Raw genomic sequence first — 21866 nt, forward strand, 5'->3', positions numbered from 1 at the left:
TTCTCCCTCTGACCCTCCCCCCTCTCATGCTCTCTTTCTCTATCTCATTCTCTCTCAAATAAATAAATAAATAAATCTTAAAAAAAAAGAAAAGAAACAGGCAGTATGTCTAGGATGAGAAGACAGAAGTGAGGGTAGTACAGTGAAGTCAGAGAGATGGTCTAAGGGCCACAAGTTAAGAAAACTGCATGAGTATAGAACTGTCCTAGTGTTACATCATCTGTCTTCCAGCCTGGGGGCTAAGCCAAATAGCAGGTAATAGTGCAGGTTTGTTTACCTAATCTTGTTGTAGGAAAAACTCTGGACAAAATCACTGTCCTCCTGTTCTTAATGAAATAATAAAAGTGCTATCTGTGTATGGTTTGGAACAGCATTTCTAAGAGTGGTTCAAAACAACCTTCAGAAGCACTTTGAGGGATGTATTAAAATACAGAATTTCATGCCCCACTTAGCTGTATTGAATCAGGATCTTTAGTGGTGGTCTAGAAGTGTTTGAGTAAAGGATAAATTAAATGCATGAGAACTTACAATAAAGTTTTTTTCCAGGTGACAGAACCTTTTGTTTTTCCATCATATGAAGGTAGAAAGTAAGTGTCCACGGCATTTATTTAAAGACTAGGCACATAGAGGGAATAAATAATAAACATCTACTTGGTATAAATTTTTACTTGGGGTTAAGTTGTTTTTTTGTTTGGTGGGTTTTTTATTTTTAGTATGAAAATTTTATTAAGCTTTTATTAAACTATAGGGTTTTTTAAGCAAACAGCTAGGATTGTATATAGTAATCTAATAAGTTTCTGTTGGCTTTATTCATATAAGCATATTTACCCAAATATTTGAATATTGAAATAGTTGACCTTATTTTTCAGAGTTTATGATTCATTCATTCCACAAATATTTATTGACTACCTTCTAAGTGCTAGGTACTGTTTTAGGCCCTCAGGATGCATTGGTGAATAAAACAGATAAGAATTCTGCCTTCGTGGAGCTTATATTCTAGAGGGAAAAATAAATGAGGAAGAAGAGGGGCACCTGGCAGGGTCAGTCAGTAGAGCATGCAACTCTCCATCTTGGGGTTGTAAGTTCAAGTCCCTTGTTAGGTGTAGAGATTACTTAAAGTCTTTTTTTTTTTTTTTGTAAAATTTTTTTTATTTGAGAGAGAGCGAGCACGAGAGGGGGGTGGGGCGACAGGGGGAGAGGGAGAGGGAGAAGCAGACTCCCCACTGAGCAGGGCTCCCGACACAGGGCTCAGTCCCAGGACTCTGGGATCATGACCTGAGCCAAAGGCAGATGCTATCAACTGAGCCACCCAGGCGCCCCCAAAATGAAATCTTTTAAAAAAAGAAGATAAATAAGTGAATATAGTGTGTATATATATGCATATATCATGTTAATGATAAGGGTTAAGAAACACAAAGGAGATAAAACAAAGAACATGTGGAATGTTTTGTGGGGAGTTTGAAATTTTAGATAGGATGGTCAGGGAGGGATTCACAGAGGTGACTTTTCATTAAAGATCAGAAAGAAGTGAGGATGCTAGTCCTATGAATATTTGGAAAAGACATTCCAAGTAGAGGGAACAGCAAAAGCAAATGTCTGGAAGGAGAAACATGCCTAAAAGTTCAAGGACGATACGGTGACCAACCAGTGTGGCTAGATTGGAGAGAATTAGGGGAAGAATAATAGGGAGTGAATTAGGGGAATAATAATTAGAAATGGTATTAAGGAGGGTCAGATTTCTTTCATCACCTTTAGAAAAAATGGTTGGCCAAATAAATCATATTATTAAGATGGAGAGGATGTTTATAGAGAATAATGCTGTATATACCTTAACTGTGCTAATTGTCCTTTCTTTTAATACTGAATAAAGTAGTTTAATTTGCCTTATCTTCTGTAATGCTTTACTATTAGGCTAGCCTCAATATTTTTGTTCTGGTCATAAAATAACATTTCCTCAGGTTTTCTGGACACATTTTTCATCGGTCAGTTATCTCTTTGTTTTTCAAGAGCTGGTAGGATTATAGTATGTTACTCAGTATGTTCGTTTCCTCCAGGGTACAAAACCTTAGTAAAGTTATGCTGGGCCAGATTTAGGTTGTTAAACCAAGACAGTTTAAAACAAAAAGGAGAAGAGCTGGTTGTTGAGAAGAAGTAAAAAAGACTTGTTAGATTTGAGATTCAGTTTGAAAGTGAGAATTTATGGACCTATTTTACATTCATCAGTGAGGGTAGGAGAATATATTTTACTCAAAACTTTTTAAGTGGTTACTCTTATTTGATAGTGAAATTTTAAGTAAACTGTATAAGTAGAATATGGTAAAACATTTGTTCAAATGATGGATTGTCTTACATTCTTTGTGGTTCACATTATTCCTTATTCACTTTTTTAAATGGTGCCTTTTATTTTTTAGCAATGATAGCACTGATGGGGAACCAGAAGAAAAGAGACGAAAAATAGCAAATGTTGTTATTAATCAGTCTGCAAATGATTCCAAAGTCTTGATTGATAATATTCCAGACAGTTCTTCCTTAATTGAAGAGGTACTATTGAAATGCCTTAAGGGGTCTTTTAAAATTGTTTATAATTTTATTATACTGATGTGTCAGTAGATAATATTTAATAATCTATCCATTGAAGTATCTTTACTTCATTAGTAAAAATTTTAATTATTTAAAATTTTAAAGCCTATTATTAGATCTACAAATAAATACACTTTATTAAATTACTTTAATTGTTAGCATAAAACAGACCTTTTGAATTAGTAGTAATTCTGTTTTTCTTATTCAGACAAATGAATGGCCTTTAGAAAGCTTTTGCGAAGAACTTTGCAATGACCTTTTTAATCCCTCCTGGGAGGTAAGATTTCTTCATTCCAGCTTCTCTCAGCTCTACTTTTTTTTGCTAATGAAGGGAGTCATGTCAAGCGCAGTCTGTTTTTGTTAGGGTCCCTATTCTTCCGTTGTGTACCTCTCAGAACCACTGACCCGGGCAATTCATATCAGTCACCTTCTAAGTAGAAAACTTGAGACTGATTTTCACCTTTCATATACATTTTGGTCATATTTCTTTAGTGAATTGTTCTTTTCATTTTTTTTAGCTGTAGTATAAGGACTTGCATATCTCGCCCAAATAGTAAAAACTTCCTTTTTAAGTGGACAGTTTTGATTCAGAGCAGTAGTTTCCAAACCAGCTTTTTAGTCTCAGAAATATTTCTTCAAAGAAAATCTTCATCAGATTCCAATATGTAAAAGAGATGAAAGTGAAGTTCCTCTAATTGAAGTTGAGGGTTGGTGGTCTCAAAGCATTCTGTCCTACATTGGTTGGCTTCTGGGTAATTTAAAAAGCACTGCTTTGGAATACCTTTTAGAGTTTCTGCTCCTTGATGTACTTCTGTTTAAAGTTATTCAAGTCTTAATTTAAATTGGGTCTTGAATAAGTGGGTGCAGTGTCAGTGGCCTGTTTCCTCCCTTCCGGATGACACTTCAGAAGGCCAGAGGGTGACGGTGAAGCATTAGTCATGAGACAGTTGAATTATTTTCCTTTCACATTTACCCTGGTAGCTTTGGAACTTAGTTTTAATATATATATTTCTAAAATATTGATGTTTGACTTAGAACAACATTCTTTCCTCTCTTTTGCTGAGGGTAATGCTGAATGCAGATAAAGGGTAGGGAAGTGATAGCCAAATAGATTAATATCTCAGAAGGATTTTAGAATAATTGTTTTCTTAGCTTGATTTTAGAAAAATTCAACATATCCAAATTGTGAAATTAATATATGTAAATTTTCTTGGATAGCAGAAGAAAAACATATTCTTTTCAAGTGTCACTTTATTCTGATTTCTTAAAAATTTAATATCCCTTTTTCATATTGAAGAAAAGTTAAACTCAGTTTTTTAAGCATTTAGCCTCTGACATTTGCTTCTCGTTTGTTTTTAGGTTCGGCATGGTGCAGGCACTGGTCTTAGGGAAATCCTTAAAGCTCATGGAAAAAGTGGTGGTAAAATGGGAGATAGCACTTTAGAAGAGGTAAGTGTAGTAAAGGACCAGTTATTACCAAATTTCAGTAGTTGGCTTCTTTTCCCAAGACAGGGAAGTTAGAGAGTTTGGGCCATGACATAGAAATGATAAATAGATAAATAATAAGAAATATGGAAAGGTGAATATGAGGAAAAAAGTAAAAAGTTAGGAAGAAGTCTATTAACAGAGAAAGAATGAGTTCATGGGAAAGATACGTTCAGAAACATTGAGTAGAAAAATATGTAGAAGCAAGAGTAAGCAGGATATAATGGATTGGAAAGTAGAGGAAGAGGAATAATAAGAGGATAGTTTGGAGGTCATTAAGCAATATGATTGGTGTAGCATGAGACACTGGTAATAGGATAGATAATAGATACATGACAGATATGGTTGAAATCAGAGCAACTTTGAGTAGTTTCTTAATTTCTCTTGGAGTGCAAGTAACATAATAGAATTCATGAATTTTAAAGATTTTGGTGTGGTATGTTTGAACCTAATCAATCAACAAACATGATGTGGTTAATTTAAAGGTAGTAATTGGGACTGTGCTATATTTTGGTTATTGCTCCTACAGCTTAAATAGTCTATCCCAATATTTTAGTTTTGATTTTGGACCTGTTTCCTCAGCCCCCAATGTGAAGTATGATCTTGATCTGTTAATTAAAAAATGATTGTTTTAACAGATGATTCAGCAGCATCAAGAGTGGTTGGAAGACTTAGTTATTAGACTCCTTTGTGTTTTTGCATTAGACAGATTTGGAGACTTTGTTTCGGATGAAGTAAGTATCACCTAAAGGAGGCTTTGCCCAATCAAATTTCAAATTCCACAGAATAAATTTTTTTGTAAATGAGTTTTCTTCCTTTGTCATTCATAGGTTGTGGCACCAGTTCGTGAAACTTGTGCTCAGACATTAGGTGTGGTGTTAAAACACATGAGTGAAACAGGAGTTCATAAGACTGTGGATGTGCTGCTTAAGTTACTTACACAAGAACAATGGGAAGTTAGGCATGGTGGTCTGCTGGGAATAAAGTATGCTTTGGCAGTTCGTCAGGTAAACACTTCAGGTTTTGAAGCATGTATGGGAGAGTTTTTTTTCCCCTCTTAGTTTATTTTCTTTATATGAAATGACCCTAGATCCTTAGTGTTACAGATAAGCCAGTATTTCAAGATTTGCCTTCTTGAGGTAGTGTCATAGACCTAGGTAGAGCTAATAAGAATTTAAGTACAAATCAAAAGATGGTTTGTTAGGTTTGGAAACCTGTTCCTGTTTCATAGCAAGACTAGTTCTCAGGGAGATTCCTAGTGTATGATCCTAGGAGTAGCCCCTGTGGGCTAGCTCTTTTGGGGAAACTGAAAGAAGAATAGATTGGAGTTAGAAATTAGAAGGGATGGCTTTTCCTGCCTTCTTCTCTCACACCCCTTTTGGTTGTCATTGGTGTTGAATAAGAAATAGAAGTTGAGGTTCTAGCACCAGTGGTATGTATGTGTGTGTGTGTCTGTGTGTTCACACAGGGAGTTCATATTGAAAACATGTTCTGATGTTTTAAGCCACATTGAATAATAAAGTACTTGATACTGTTGTGGTCTTTTTCAAATGGGATTAGTTACACATAGGCTTCTATTGATGTTATTTTTCTTTTTTGTTTATATGATTCCTTTTTTTTTTTTTTTAAGATTTTATTTATTTGAGAGAGAGTGAGCATGAGTGGTGAGGGGAGACAGACGGAGAAGCAGACTCCCTGCTGAGCAGGGAGCCTGATGCATGGCTCAATCCCAGGACCCTGAGATCATGACCTGAGCCGAAGGCAGATGCTTACCGACTGAGCTACCCAGGCGCCCCTGTGTGATTCCTTTTTAATAAGGATTGGGATTTATGGGGCCCCTGGCTGGCTCAGTCAGAAGTGTGTGTGACTTGTGATCTCGGGATCGTGAGTTCGAGCCCCACGTTGGGTGTAGAGAGTACTTAAAGTAACTTAAAAAAAAAAAGATTAGGATTGGGCGCCTGGGTGGCTCAGTTGGTTAAGCGACTGCCTTTGGCTCAGTCATGATCCTGGAGTCCCTGGATCGAGTACCGCATCGGGCTCCCTGCTTGGCAGGGAGCCTGCTTCTCCCTCTGACCCTCCCCCCTCTCATGTGCTCTCTCTCTCTCTCTCTCATTCTCTCTGGCTCAAATAAATAAATAAAATCTTTAAAAAAAAAAAAAGATTAGGATTTATGTTTTCATGTGGTAAATTTAATAAAAAAATGTTTAAACACAATAATTGAATTATAGAAAATTAATCTATTTTGATGTACTGTTTTACAGGATGTAATTAATACTTTATTACCTAAAGTTTTAACTAGAATCATTGAAGGACTTCAGGACCTTGATGATGATGTCAGAGCTGTTGCTGCAGCATCATTAGTACCCGTGGTAGAAAGCCTGGTGTATCTTCAGACACAGAAGGTAGATTAAATATTTTTGCATTTTCTTCTATAGAGCTTGTTTACATTCGGGGTGTAGAGTATTAGCAAAAACATTGAGTACTTTTTTCTCCTTCATCCCCCCCCCCCTTTTTTTTTTAAGATTTTATTTTTAAGTAATCTCTACACCCAACGTAGGGCTCAAACTTTGAACCCTGAGATTGAGAGTTGCATGCTCTGGCAACTGAGTCAGCCAGGCACCCCATTCTCCATTTTTCTTATGACAGATAGTGCTCTGATGTTGCAATTTCAATTATATATTATCCTTTGAGGAGTGAATTTTGTCTACTAATCTACTTCCCCATCATGTACAGAATATACATAGGGAACTTCTTTGAGAAGAAAGCAACCATTTCTTCTTTATTTCACTCCTGGTTTTTAGATATATGGAATTTTTTTTGTTTTGATTTTGGTTTTGGCTTTAGGTTTTTTAAATCTGGTCTCATTTTTTGAAATGGCCTCTTTTAAGATCTGTCTGACTTTCTTTTGTATATCAAAACCAGAACACGTATATTTAGAAGTGCAGCAAGCAGTATTTACTTAAAAGCTCAAAAACTAAATTTGTCTTTTCATGATGATTAGTATTGTTTTAAATATATTAAAGTTACTTTATACAGAGGGTGATACCTTGTGTGTGTACACTGTATTGTTTTCAGAGTTTGTTTTTTTACATAAAAGAGAGTATTGGCATAAAATGGAGTATTGGCTATCTTAATTCCTGAATTCTCCCATTATGAGCCTGGTTAGGAAGGGAAGTGCCAAAGTAGAGTTGAGTGGCATTTAAAGAGGGGTAGAGAATTACTAAACGCAAATAATGTCTCCTCAATTTTGCTCAAAACTGGTACTCTCCAAGGGCATGGGAATTGTATGTTTTTGAATCAGTAGTGGCTACAGTCTGGCATGGCTTGTGCATATTTTGTGTAAAATAAATAACTGTTTTCTTAATAACTGATCTTCTAGGTACCCTTCATTATAAATACACTATGGGATGCTCTTCTGGAACTAGATGATCTTACAGCTTCAACAAATAGTATTATGACTCTTCTTTCATCCTTATTAACTTATCCTCAGGTCCAACAATGCAGGTAATTATTTGTAGTTAGTGGAGTAAAGTAAGAAGTGTTTACATACATTTCCAGATAAACCTAAAAATACAATAGTGTAGCATCTTTAAGAAAAGCACTGTAAGTTGGGGATGCCAAAGAGTACTATTTCCAAGCAGCCTTTTCTTCTTTACTCTCTAACCACCAGCACATTTGGGGCAGGAACTTAAAAAGGTCATATTCTTTACCCTTGGGCTACTTTGGTTATATAATTCTTCATCTTGTTCATCCTATGATAGTTAACTTCAGAAATAGGATCATTGTGGATTATCTTCATCTCTAGCCCCAGAATATAGAATTTCAGCTTTATTTAGAGACATTTAGCTAATAGAATTATAATTGAATTATCAGCATTACATTTTCCAAAATTTGCTCCTCTGTGAACTTTTTCTTGTAATGTTCCTTCCAGGTCTTGCTCTTGACTTCCATGATTTTACTGATCAGGAAGGGAATATGTAATAGTATAATATAATTAACAGAGGTAGAGACTGAGTGAGGCCAAGACATAAACCAAAACTTTTAAGTGTCACCTGTTTTCCTGTCCTGATAATTGAAATAAAGTTCAGCTAATTAATGTATTCCCTACCTTTTAGACTGCCACTGAATAATACTCTTTCTATTAATAGTATCTTTGGAGATACTGAAGAAAAAATTCATATGCAACTTTAAAAACCACAGATGAGAAAATTAAGTACTGTCTTAGCCTAGTGAGGATGTTTAGTGAATATTCATATGATTATGATTATAAATGATTTCTGGCTCTGTGAGTCTATTTCCAGTGAAAATCATAGATGTGTTAAAAATATGTACAGAATGTTTCAAATAATACTGACCCTGATGGAAGTACTTCAGTGTTAAATTCAGGCCTACAAGTTGGAAGACCAGAGTAAGTGCCTATAAAAGCAAATGAAGAGAAAAAGTGGTAGTGCATATTTGGTATTTCCTAATTTTCAGGTACTTTTCAATTAGTAGTAAACGCTATAGGGATTAAATGAGTTCATCTATGTGAAAGCCCTTTTCAAGCCACAAAATGCAAGAGTTTTTAATTAACCCTAAATCAGGGGTTGGCAAACTTTTTCTGTGAAAGCCCAGATGGTGGTAGTTTTGGTTTTATGGGCCATGTCATCATTGTCAAAACTACTCAGCTATGCATATTGTAGTGCAAAAGCAGCCATAGACAGTACATAAAGGAATGAACATGGCTGTGCTCCAGTAAAACTTTATTTTAAAAAAACCAGGTCGAGTGGGTTTGGACCATGAGCCTTTGTTAACAGCTGCTCTAAATAAAGGACTTAGGATTAAAAAAAAAAAAAATCATTGAGTAGGTAGTGTCAGGAAAGCCAGATAATATAAGAAAATGAAAGTAGTAATGAAAATTCTGTTAATTCAATGTGAAATAATGTAGCTTTAAATTTTTTTCAAAGTTGCCTTATTAGAAAATTTGCTTCATATATTATATTTGACAGATACTTTCCAGCTTATGTAAGAAATGCAGCATGTCATTGGGAGCATGAACAGTTATTACACTATTACCAAGACCTTGTTATAATGCTTTTACATAGATCAAATCTGTTTTAGGTCTCTGTGTGCATGTATTTAATTTACAATTTTATAAGTAAATTTACTAAATGTGTAAATAAATGTAAGAAGTGATGTTCATCAAACCTGCAAATAATGAAAATAGTGTTAAAAGATAGGCCTCCTGAGGTGAACCACAAAAGAACAGATAGTTACACCTGCCATATTCTTTTTTGTTCATGCCTTTTTCTATAGAGTTACATATTTCAAACACTATTTATAAAAAAAAATCATTTCCTAATCCAAGGTAATTTTTATAAATGAATCATGGTTGTGACAGGAATTCTTTTGTCCAAATTGTTAGCATAGATGTGGCTTTGCTTGTTTTTCTGCAAAGTTCTAATCTGTGAGAAGGAAGATATTTGAGTTTTCTTGACTTAGTAATGCTAAATCAGGATAACAAATTTCAAAGCTACTACCATACCATCTCTTGCTCATTTGATATGTGGCAGAGGTGACCCCAAAGGGGAATGTAAGTTAGGTGCAACAATTAACAGTCTTGATTTTGTGTAATCTGATTACCAGTTAAGATACATGTCCCATTTTCCTGAGTAAGAACAGATTGAAATTAAGGGCAGTTATATTAGAAAGTTCTTATTTGAAAAAGTAATTCATGGCATTAGTGCCATAGAACTTAATGTTAAAATTTTTTTATGACTACGTTTGCTCTGGCTATTCTGGTTCTGTAACAACAGTTCTGAGCAAGGATGTTAAATGAATGTTCATATGAAAATTGTATTATGTTTTTAAAATTTATTCATCAAGAAAGATACTAGGTCCATATGGACATATTTAGATAATGTATCAACAGAGTTTCAACTGAGAATGAGTAAGATTAATTTGTGTTTTCTTTATTAGTATTCAGCAGTCACTCACAGTTTTAGTTCCACGTGTCTGGCCTTTTTTGCATCACACTATATCATCAGTTCGAAGAGCAGCATTGGAAACTCTGTTTACGTTATTATCAACACAGGACCAGGTAAGAACTAATAACTGTATAGTGATCTTGAAATTATATAAAATAATTTTATAAAATAAATCTGACCACCAGGTTATCCATGCTACATATTCAAAGATCAGGAGAATGCTGGGCCTAGTAGAAGTGGTACGGTGACCACGTAGACACATAAGAATCATGAGGGCAGAAATATTTTAATATTTTGTTCTAGGTCATAGTCCCAGTGCTTGGAATAGTGCTTAACACATAAGAGCCTTCAACAAATATTTGTTGAGTGAAAGATTGAATAGTCTGTCAGAGATCTGTTATTCAGTTTTTGCTTGCTTTGTGTGGTTGACAGCTGGATGGTTGGCAGAGCTCATCCCAGGTTAGGAGGCTACATTTAGAGCTCTACGGTATGACTTCTAAAGACTGATGATGAAACTCCTAGGCACTTGCCTCCTCTTAAGAATTACTTAATCTTTTTTTTTTCTTAAAGATTGTATTTATTTATTTGAGAGAGAGAGAACGCTCACGCACAAGCAGGGGTAGGATCAGAGGGAGAGGGAAGAGCAGACTCCCTGCTGCATAGGGAGCCTGATGCAGGACTCAATCCCAGGACTGAGCCACTGAGCCACCCAGGCGCCCAAGAATTACTTAAACTTAAGAGCATGGTGTTTCCAAGGATAATATACTTCAAGAGTCAGACATGGAAGTGCCTAGAAAGATCTTTCAAGTAATATCACTGTGTGAATGGAGTCTGTGCTGACTTGAGGAGTCTTTGCCCTGCCTGTAAAAGGCTTCACATTTCTATTTGAAAAATAACTATAGGTCAAACAAAATACTAGAATTTGGAGAAATACCATAAGGAATCCATTCTGACATGCTGTTATTTGTTGGTACTACAGATTGAGCCAGTCATCTTTCAAAAGCAGTGGTTGATTTTTTATTTTATTTATTTATTTATTGTTAGACAACAGATTATGGTATGGGTATATGTCTCTCTTGTGTTCACTAATCATGCATTTCTGTGTGATTTAGGAATATTAAAAGAGGGGGGATATTCCATGTAGACTTGTTTTAATCTGCAGCATGGTATTGTGTTGCACTTCTGTGACTCAGTATGTATAAATTTTGTTTTGCCTTTTTTTTTTTTTAATTTTATCTAATCAGACTCTTCTGAGGAAAAACTACCAGGTTTGTTTTATAACCCTCAGTTGATCAGGCATGACTTAGAGCTATGGAATTTATTACCCACTCTCAGTACATCCCGGTTTTGGCCCCCAAATATATGCTTTACTGTATTTATTTGGTTTTTCTATTTTTTCAAATAATAGTATAAAGCCAAACCCTTTTAGAAAACTATTCTCAGGGGACTCCTGGGTGGCTCAGTCAGTTACGCAGCTGCCTTCGGCTCAGGTCATGATCCCAGGGTCCTGGGATCGAGTCCCACATCGGGCTCCTTGCTCAGCGGGGAGCCTGCTTCTCCCTCTTGCTCTGCCTCTCCTTTCTGGTTGTTCTCTCTCTCAAATAAATAAATCTTAAAAAAAAAACAAACAAAACAACTTTTCTGGGCGCCTGGGTGGCTCAGCCGTTAAGCATCTGCCTTCGGCTCAGGTCATGATCCTAGGGTTTGGGATCGAGCCCCACATCGGGCTCCCTGCTCAGTGGGAAGCCTGCTTCTCCCTCTCCCACCCCCCTGCTTGTGTTCCTGCTCTCGCTGTCTCTCTCTCTGTCAAATAAATAAATAAAATATTTTAAAAAAATAAATAGTAAAAATAAAAAAACAAACTTTCCTCAAGACCACAACCTATTCCCATTTTTTAATTTTGGGAAGTTTTTAAAATAGACAAAAGAGCAGGGAATTATAAAACAAGATTTATATATCCACCATCCAGTTATAATTCTGTTTTATTTGCTTCAAGATTTTGTAACCAAAATATTAAGAATAAGTTCTAATCCCCTTAGAACTTCACCTGTTTTCTAGTTTACCCACGTTCTTCCTTCTGTATGTTTATAAGAAATAGTAGTACTTTTCTGTTTTGTGGTTTTGTCTAAATGTTCTGATGGAAGTATTCTTAAATTTATTTTGGTTAGCCTTAGGTAAGTACTTTCCTTAGTAGTTTGCTCCTCCTTATGGTTTGGAATCAGGTTTTGTAACTTCAGTTTCTACACAGTAATGCTATTTGTAAAAGGGGAGAATTTGAGTTAAGGATAATTTGGGGGACTGTAGCCTCAGTTACTTGCAAATTGGTTAGTAATTTGTTATTGCCTAGTACATTAGAATTAAATTCTTGTCTCTTGGTCTTTTGTTACTTGGCTCTTATCAATCCTTCCCCCTGCTGTTTCCTAATATATAACCTGGAGTCAAGAAAAATTTTCCAGTCCACCCCTGTATCCCAGCTGTTACCATGTTATATTTATTTGATAAGAATTTTTTTTACTGTGACAATGTTGTATTTATTTGATAAGAATTTTTTTTTACTGTATCAATGTTATATTTATTTGATGAATTTTTTTAAAAATCCATTATAGTTAACATACAGCAGTATATCATTTTCAGGTATACAATATAGTGACTCAGCAATTCTATACAGGACTCGGTGCTCATCAAGATAAGTGTACTCTTAACCCCCTTCACCTGTTTTACCCATCTCCCCTCTGGTAACCATCAGTTTGTTCTCTATGGTTGAGTCTGGTTTTTGGTTTATCTGTTGTTTTTGTTGTTGTTTGTTTTCTTTCTTAAATTTCACATATGAGTGAAATAATATAGTATTTGTCTTCCTCTGACTTATTTCAGTTAGCATTATATCTCTAGATCCATCCATGTTGTTACACACAGCAAGATTTCATTCTTTTTTATGGCTGAGTAATATTCCTTGTGTGTGCGTGAGCATGTGTGTGCCTCTGTGTGTGTACATGTGTATGTACCCACCCCCCCACATTTCCTTTATCCATTTATCTATGGATAGACACTGGGCTGCTTCCATATTTTGACTATTGTAAACATTGCTGCAATAAACTTAGAGGTGCATGTATCTTTTTGAATTAATGTTTTCATATTCTTTGGGTAAATACCCAGTAGAGCAATTACTGGATCATTTGGTAGTTCTATTTTTAACTTTTTGAGAAACCTCCATACTGTTTTCCACAGTGGCTGCATCAGTTTGCATTCCCACCGACAGTGTACAAGGATTCCTTTTTCTCCACATCCTTGTCACCACCTATTGCTTCTCGTGTTGTTGATTTTAGCCATTCTGACAGGTGTGAGGTGATATTTCATTGTAGTTTTGATTTGCATTTCCCTGATGATGAGTGATGTTGAGCATCTTTTCATGTGTGTGTTGGCCATTTGGATGTCTTCTTTGGAGACATGTCTCTTCATGTCTTCTGCCCATTTTTTAATTGGATTATTTGGGAATTTTTGGTGTTTTGAGTTTTCTAACTTCTTTAGATATTTTGGATACTAACCCTTTATTGGATATGTCATTTGCAAGTATCTTCTCCCATTCAGTAGGTTGCCTTTTAGTTTTGTTGATTGTTTCCTTTGCTGTGCAGAAGCTCTTTATTTTGGTGTACTTTCAGTAGTTTATTTTTGCTTTTGTTTTCCTTGCCTGAGGAGACATACCTAAAAAAAATGTTGCTACAGCCAATGTCAGAGAAATTACTGCCTATGCTCTCTTTTAGGATTTTTATGGTTTCAGGCTTGCATTTAAAGGTCCTTAATCTTTCGAGTTTTATTTTTGCGTATGGTGTAAGAAGGTGGTCCAGTTTCATTTTTTTGCTTGTAGCTGTCTGGTTTTCCCAACATTATCTGTTGAAGAGACTGTCTTTTTCCCAGTGCATATTGTTGCCTCCTTTATCAAAGTTTATTGACCATATAATCATGGGTTTATTTCTGGCTCTCTATTTCATTTCATTGATCTGTGTGTTTGTGTGCCACCACCATACTGTTTTGATTACTACAGCTTTGTATTATAACTTGAAATCTAGGAATGTGATACCTCCAGTTTTGTTCATCTTTTTTCAAGATAACTTTGGCTGTTCAGGGTCTTTTGTGGTTCCATACAAATTTTAGGAATGTTTGTAATAGTTCTGTGAAAAATGCTTTGGTTTTTTTTGATAGGGATTGCGTTAAATCTGTAGATTGTTTTGGGTGGTATGGACATTTTAACAATATTTGTCTTCCAATTCATGAGCATGGAATGTCTTTCCATTTGTTTGTGTCATCTTCAATTTCTTTCATCAGTGTTTTGTTTTTCAGAGTACAGGTCATTCACTTTCTTGGTTAATTGTATTCCTAGGTATTTTATTATTTTTGGTGCAATTTATAAATGAGATTGTTTTCTTAATTTCTCTTTCTGTTGCTTCATTATTGCTGTATAGAAATGCAGCAGATTTCTTGTTCTCTTTGTTTTTTAAGATTTTATTTATTTAGGGACGCCTGGGTGGCTCAGTCGGTTAAGCGGCTGCCTTTGGTTCAAGTCATGATCCTAGGGTCCTGGGATTGAGCCCCGCATCGGGCTCCTTGCTCGGCGGGGAGCCTGCTTCTCCCTCTCCCACTCCCCCTGTTTGTGTTCCCTCTCTTGCTATGTCTCTGTCAAATAAATAAATAAAATCTTAAAAAATAGGGCGCCTGGGTGGCTCAGTTGGTTAAGTGACTGCCTTCGGCTCAGGTCATGATCCTGGAGTCCTGGGATCGAGTCCCGCATCGGGCTCCCTGCTCGGCAGGGAGTCTGCTTCTCCCTCTGCCCCTCCCCCCTGTCATGTGCTCTCTCTCATTCTCTCTCTCTGAAATAAATAAATAAAATCTTTAAAAATAAATAAATAAAAGATTTCATTTATTTATTTGAGAGAGAGAGCACAAGCAGGGGAAGTAGCAGAGGGAGAGGCAGAAGCAGACTCCCCACTGAGCAGGGAGCCTGATGTGTGGGACTCGATCCCAGGACCCGGGGATCATGACCTGAGCCGAAGGCAGATGCTTAACCAACTGAGCCACCCAGGCGCCCAAAATGCAGCAGATTTCTATATATTGATTTTGTATCCTGTGACCCTACTGAATTCATTTGTCAGTTCTAGTAGGTTTTTGGTGGAGTCCTTAGGGTTTTCTCCATATAGTATCATGTTATATCTGCAAATAGTGAAAGTTTTACTTCTTCTTTACCTATTTGGATGCCTTTTGATTCCTTTGGTGAGAGTATTTGGCACATGACTCATCACCTGCCCCCTATAATTCCCTCCCCTACACATAACCACTGTCCTTCCAAAATATTATCTCTCTTTCTTCCCCTTTCTGTCTTTCCTTTACTTCAGGGAACAGGTGCCACAAAACAATTCCAATTTCCTCAACTCACTGTGATTTTTTTCTTTATCTAAAGTCATTAATAAGTGAACATTTAATGGTTATTGTTACTCTTAGGATCTCAGCAACATTATTTGCTTTCTGAGAAAATATCAGAGTAAACCATATCTGATGGGTTGTATCTGTTATTGTATTCTTCACCACAGCTTTTCCTGATGTGTACTCATGTTTTTAAAATTATTTTTAAAGATTTTTTTTTATATCTATTTGAGAGAGAGAGACTGTGTGTGCAAGAGTGGGGGTAGGGACAGAGCGAGAAGCAGACTCCACCCTGAGCAGGGAGCCTGACATGGGGCTCAGTCAATCCCAGGACCTTGAGATCATGACCTGAGCTGAAGGCATACGCTTTACCGACTGAACCACCCAGGCACCCCTCCTGATGGTTACTATTGATTGCTTCATAGCTACCTGCAAACTGTCTTGTAATACAAGTTCACAGTCTCTTATTTGCAGTTTTGAAATCCAGAGATTTTTTTGTAAGGTGGATCAACTTACAAAACTACTCATTTGGTGTAAAAACTTGCTCATTCTGAAGAGAGACTGTTCATAAGTCTTTATCCTACTAAATGTGCCCATTCACAAATTTTGCTTCAGAAATATTAACATACTTTATTTGGGTGCTACCTCAGACCCTGTTTGAGGATATTACATAGCATGCAGCTCATACAACCTCATTATTCTAAAATTAGAATAATTCCGAATTTCAAAACACATTTGGCCCCAGAGAATTTGGATGAGAGATGATAGACCTATGGTGATAAAAATCTGTTCTCACTTTAACTTGCCTTTTTCTTTTTAAGATTTTTTAAATTTATTAGAGAGAGATAGCGAGAGCAGGAACACAAGCAGGGGGAGTGGGAGAGGGAGAAGCAGGCCTCCCGCCGAGCAGGGAGCCCGATGTGGGGCTCCATCCCAGGACCCTGGGATCATGACATGAGCCAAAGGCAGCCGCTTAACCATCTGAGCCACCCAGGCGCCCCTTGCCTTACTTTTTCTGAGCTGCTTTCTATTACTATTGTTTCTTTAGTGGTGTAATGAAAAGATCGCTTAACTAAATAAAGAATATGGGTTCTAACCTCAGCCCTACTATTTGTTAAATTTATGACCTTGGTCAAGTTTATTTAACCCTTCTGGTGATAATTTCCACCCAGTCTTTCTCAGAGTTACATGGGCTAAGTAAGATAATGTACATGAAAGTGCTTTAAAATGTTAATGCTATACAGATATAAATAATAGTACAGATAGTAAGAACAATAATTAGCACTTCCACTTCTAGGAATTCTTTTTTTTTTTTTTTTAAGATTTTATTTATTTATTTGACAGAGAGAGACACAGCGAAAGAGAGAACACAAGCAGGGGGAGTGGGAGAGGGAGAAGCAGGCTTCCCGCTGAGCAGGGAGCCCGATGTGGGGTTTGATCCCAGGACCCTGGGATCATGACCTGAGACGAAGGCAGATGCTTAATGACTGAGCCACCCAGGTGCCCCAAGTTCTGGGAATTCTTTCCTAACAGTTTGGAACTCTTATTTATATGCTGAGGTGTAAGAATGATATTTAATTATAGTAATAATCCAAGTTATTATTGAGGGCTTACTTTATGCTGTGAACCCTGGTAAGCATGTAACATGGGTGGCTGCTGCCATTCCTGTGTTGCAGATGAAGGAACTGATGACCAAAAATTAAACTTCCCCAAGTTCGTGTACCTACACAACTCACAGCAAGTGATTTGTCTCAGATTTAGATCCAATTCTGGCTGACTTTCAAAAGGTTTTAAATTTTACATGGAGACAAAATGGATTAAGTGTCTATTGAATTGCTTTCTCACTTTTGTATATGAAGTCATCTTAAGTACAAAGTGAAAAAATGAACTCATTTTTAGATTACTAGCAGTTCTATTCTGGTTTCATTTTCTAACTTCTCAACCCTTTCCTCTCAGTAACTGCAATGTTGAGGCTAAACCTGGCTGTAGCTCAGTGCATCAATACCCCTTAAAGACTGATGCCTTTATTTCCTTGAAAGTATTCTGATTATTTTCATTAATTTTTTTTGTTTTGCTTTGAAGATTTTATAACAAAAATGTCCTTAATCTTAAAATTTATCCTATCATGAGTATGTATGCAGGCATGTACATCTCTAAAATATCCTTAAATAAAAAGACAGTTAATACAGTTATTTATGAAATCTTATTACCATTAGACTTCTCTGTGATACACCATAGCATCTGTGATGTTAACATGTGAAAGTATTGGCAAGCCTGGCTTCTTAGGGCACATGAAATAAGAACTTTTAAGCAAACCAAACTAGTTTTCATTTGGTAGGGACATAAAATCAAGGTGTAACTTTTTTTGTTAAACTGGCAGTTTGGCAATCAAAGTGAATTTTACCACTTGATTTTCCTTTCTGTATTGTCTCTTTAGCCTGTGACTGTGTTTATACATATAAGAGTGTATCTGTGAGTCTGTATGTCTGTCAGTGTACTACTTTACTGGCATTGTTACCAGTAAGTGTTATAGCTAGAACTTGACTCCTCAGTCTAGAAAAATATGTTGGACGTTAATCTTTTGTTCTGCTGACTGGGTCAACTTTTCCGTTCCACTTGCATCACAGCCACTTTATGAGTCATTCCAAAATTTCAGTTACGTACAGCATTACTTGTTTGAAAGGCAAGCTTTAGCATGAAACTTAAATTTAGCATGAAAATATATATATATGAGATTAAGTTGGAATCCGAGGACCTAGGATGTAAGAAATTTCTCATATGCATGTGTAGAAAGGGAAAGGAAGACCAAAAGAATACATTTAACTAAGACTGGCATTAGAGAACATTATCATAGTTAGATATTGGCCAGATTTTACAAAGGTATTAAAAGGCAAGAGCAGAGGTTAAATATTTAGCTGACTTTCAGTAAATATTGATTGGACAGATAAATAGAACAGGGCATTATAAATTATGTAAAAATATAGTTTGGTTCATTTGTGTGTGTGTTTCTTTTGGCAATGAGCCAAAATAGGATTTCAGGCCAAATTAATGAGAGGACTCAGTGTGATTCATCGCTTTGTTGTAGCTTCTTTCCAAATCTCCTCCCCTGCAACCCCAAATCATTTGATATGGTGATAAGAAATGATGAATTTGCCTACAGGCAGGAATCAGGTGTTCATGGGAGTGATGATCAGACTGCTGCTTTTTTTGTACATCTGACCATGTTGTGGGAAGATAAAAGAAGGGGCATAGCAAAAGGGTGCTGGTAAGAGCTTACCCTGTCAGTTTTGCAAATTAGGGATTTAATACCAACGACAATTGCAAGAAATTTCACATATTCCTAATTATTCTCTGTGACATGGGACCATTTCCTATAAGAATTCAACAAATATTTTAGTGCCTACTATGTGCTTACAATTCTTTAGATACTGATCGGTAAGAGACAAGGTCTCTGCCCTTCTGTAGAGCTTAAAACAGGAAACTAAACAAGACAGGAGAAACACAGACAACTGGACAAGCTCTAATAACATAACGAGGTAAGTATCTGGTAGGGGAAGTAGATGATGCTGTTTGATCCTAGCTAGTGAAGTGAGTGAAGGTCAGAGAAGGTACCCTGCCCACTGAAAGTGAAGATAAAGCTGAGATCTGAAGGATGAGTAGAATTTAAGCAGGTGAAGAACAGGGTCAGGAAGGAACAGCATGTGAAACTCTGGAAGCAAGAAAGAGCATGATGGCACTAAAGAGGAAGTGAAAGGAAATTGGCTGGAGGGTAGAGTGTGAGGGAGTATAGATGGCTAGAAGTTTCACCTTGATTGTCTGGTACAGTGAATGGTCTGGTAGTCGTCTTTCCATTTGTCATCAACTCTCTTTACTCTGAGTTCCAGGAAGGCAGAACACAGCAAGGAACATCAATCTTAATAAAGCAACTGGGAAGAAACTACCCCATCTGTGTCACACTCCATAACCATCAGTCATTTTCCTCAGTAATTCCCAGAAATGTCGTCTCCCCACCCCCACTTGATGCTCATTAAAAAAATGTTGGGGACTACGTTTAGCACTAACATGAAGTGGTAATAATTACTCTGTTAATTATTTAACACAGACCAAAACATTTTTTTCAAAAGCCCTTGTAAAGCTTGAATTTACTTATAACTCGAGTAATAATGTTCCTGATTATAGTTAATTTAAACTTGGTGAAGTAAACAGACTGTGGTAGGAATTTTTCTGTATTTTAGTTTACACTGTGCTAGACTAATGCTAATGGTCATCAACACTTTGTAGATATTCCCTAAGATTCGGGGGGATATTTTTGATAAGTAGAGTCCTAGTTAGTAGCATACTAAAAGTCTACTAACTACTTTAAAAAAGTTCTGGAGAGAGGAATTTGAAGGAGGATAATCTCTAAAGGACTGAAAAATAATAATATGCTCTTCACTGTACCAGTTTCCCCACCAATCTAATTAAATAAACCTATAAATACAAAGCAACAGTACTAGATTTTCGGCCTATATCATTGCCTCCTGGAAGACAGGTGCAAAATTAGTGAAAATAAGTGGGCCAACTTTCAGATCTACAAGAGACAGATTGGCCCTGGATGGGCCAGATTATACCTTGCAATTTTTATAAGATAATATTGAGCTAAAGCCATATTATTTTTTGCAATCATATCGAAAAGGAGATGCTTGCACAATTGTTCAGGTGAAGTGAATTTGGCCTTCAGATGTTTTCCCAGCCTTATCTTGTATTTTCTACTAAGCAGACTTTATGCTATGCTACTAGAGAATCTGCATTTTAAAAATACTAGTTTCATGATACTTAATTTTTCCAAACCATTGGAATAACAAATATGATACTGTTGCTCCAAAATCTTGTAAAAATTTGTCACCCAGTCGAACCTTTTTGATAAAGCCATACCATCTGTTCATGATAACACTTGTATTATTTGACTTATAGCTCTTGAAATAAGCTAACACCTAAAAATTCTATACTATAGATTTGATGCTGTTTTTGTTTTCAGAACTCTTCATCTTGGCTTATACCTATCCTGCCTGATATGCTGCGGCACATTTTCCAGTTTTGTGTTTTAGAAAGCAGCCAGGAAATTCTGGACCTCATTCACAAGGTACACAGTGAATATATCTGTATTCTTTTCCCCGGTAACTTGGGAAATTTTTTAAATTTTCATAATTGCTGTACTGTTGTTGGTCGGAGATTTTAAGAAATTGGAAATCAACACATTTGAAAAGTGTGATCTATGTGACAAGGAAATAGGCTTCTTATGGAGTATAATAGTTAAGTCTACTAGGCAAGTGTTTTAGGCACTTTCTGATAGCCTCGATACAGAAAATAAAATGAAGAAAAGACGTCTTTATCACTTATTTTGCTCTTTATCCATATGGTTATTGATTCTGTGAAGTATCTTTTGGGATTCATTGGTAATATATAGAGTCTGATTGTTGTGGTTTAGGTTTATATTTTTTTCCCTTACTTAGCAAGATTGGTCAGTCATATGTGTTAAAATCGTTAAAGAAGAACCATTTGATATAATTAATAATATTTATTGAGGGAAATGGTACTGTTGTAATTCAGTCTTGAATTATTGCTTCTGAAGCAGCTCATTGTTAACAGCCTTGTATTAACAGTGGTGTTATTTCTATATGTTTTTAGTTATATTTAATGTTAGGCATCAAGAAAGGTACCTTATTGAGTAAGATCATGAATTAAGACTTAAATTGTTCTTAATTTATACTAGGATATTACCATCTCTAACTTTAGCAGAGGATATCTATCAGGAGCTGTTATATCTTGAAGTCTGTGCGTGTGGTTTTTTAAAAAGATTTTATTTGGGAGAGAGAGCATATGAGTCGGTGGGGCAGAGGGAGAGGGAGAAGCAGCCTCCCTGCTGAGCAGGGAGCCCGATGCAGGGCTCGATCCCAGGACCCCGAGATCATGACCTGAGCCGAAGGCAGATGCTTTTTTTTTTTTTTTTTTTTTAAAGATTTTATTTATTTGAGAGAGCACGAGAGCATAAGAGGGGAGAGGGTCAGAGGGAGAAGCAGACTCCCTGCTGAGCGGGAAGCCTGATGCGGGACTTGATTCTGGGACTCTGGGATCATGACCTGAGCTGAAGGCAGACGCTTAACCAGCTGAGCCACCCAGGCGCCCGAAGGCAGATGCTTAACTGACTGAGCCACCCAGGTGCTCCTGAAGTGTGTGTGTTGTATATAGGGCTGCATTAATATCAAGCTTTATGATATATGCAAAGGATTTCAATGACTGAAATTTTGACAACTTTTATTGTTATGGGTATCTTATATTTTAAATGATTTTCACAAAATACTGAAGGAAATTCTTTCTGTTCCTCTCTTTAAAACTTTCTTTTGTATTCTGTAGTATACAAACCTATCAAGCAGTATTTAAAAA

The 21866-nt window shown here is 36.4% G+C and overlaps 1 protein-coding gene across 1 annotated transcript in view; it reads left to right on the forward strand.

Annotated features, from left to right (window-relative positions):
• BTAF1 (B-TFIID TATA-box binding protein associated factor 1) overlaps positions 1-21866 on the forward strand; it is a 109462-nt gene that overhangs the window by 33374 nt on the left and 54222 nt on the right. Inside the window, exons 7-15 of the mRNA XM_021699555.2 lie at positions 2412-2541; positions 2789-2857; positions 3940-4029; positions 4704-4799; positions 4896-5072; positions 6327-6467; positions 7445-7569; positions 10024-10144; positions 20461-20565. Of these exons, the coding sequence (XP_021555230.1) occupies positions 2412-2541; positions 2789-2857; positions 3940-4029; positions 4704-4799; positions 4896-5072; positions 6327-6467; positions 7445-7569; positions 10024-10144; positions 20461-20565 (1054 nt within the window). The remainder of the gene's footprint in view (positions 1-2411; positions 2542-2788; positions 2858-3939; positions 4030-4703; positions 4800-4895; positions 5073-6326; positions 6468-7444; positions 7570-10023; positions 10145-20460; positions 20566-21866) is intronic.

Source organism: Neomonachus schauinslandi, chromosome 6 (genome assembly GCF_002201575.2).
Source record: "Neomonachus schauinslandi chromosome 6, ASM220157v2, whole genome shotgun sequence".
NCBI classification, from domain to species: domain Eukaryota; kingdom Metazoa; phylum Chordata; class Mammalia; order Carnivora; family Phocidae; genus Neomonachus; species Neomonachus schauinslandi.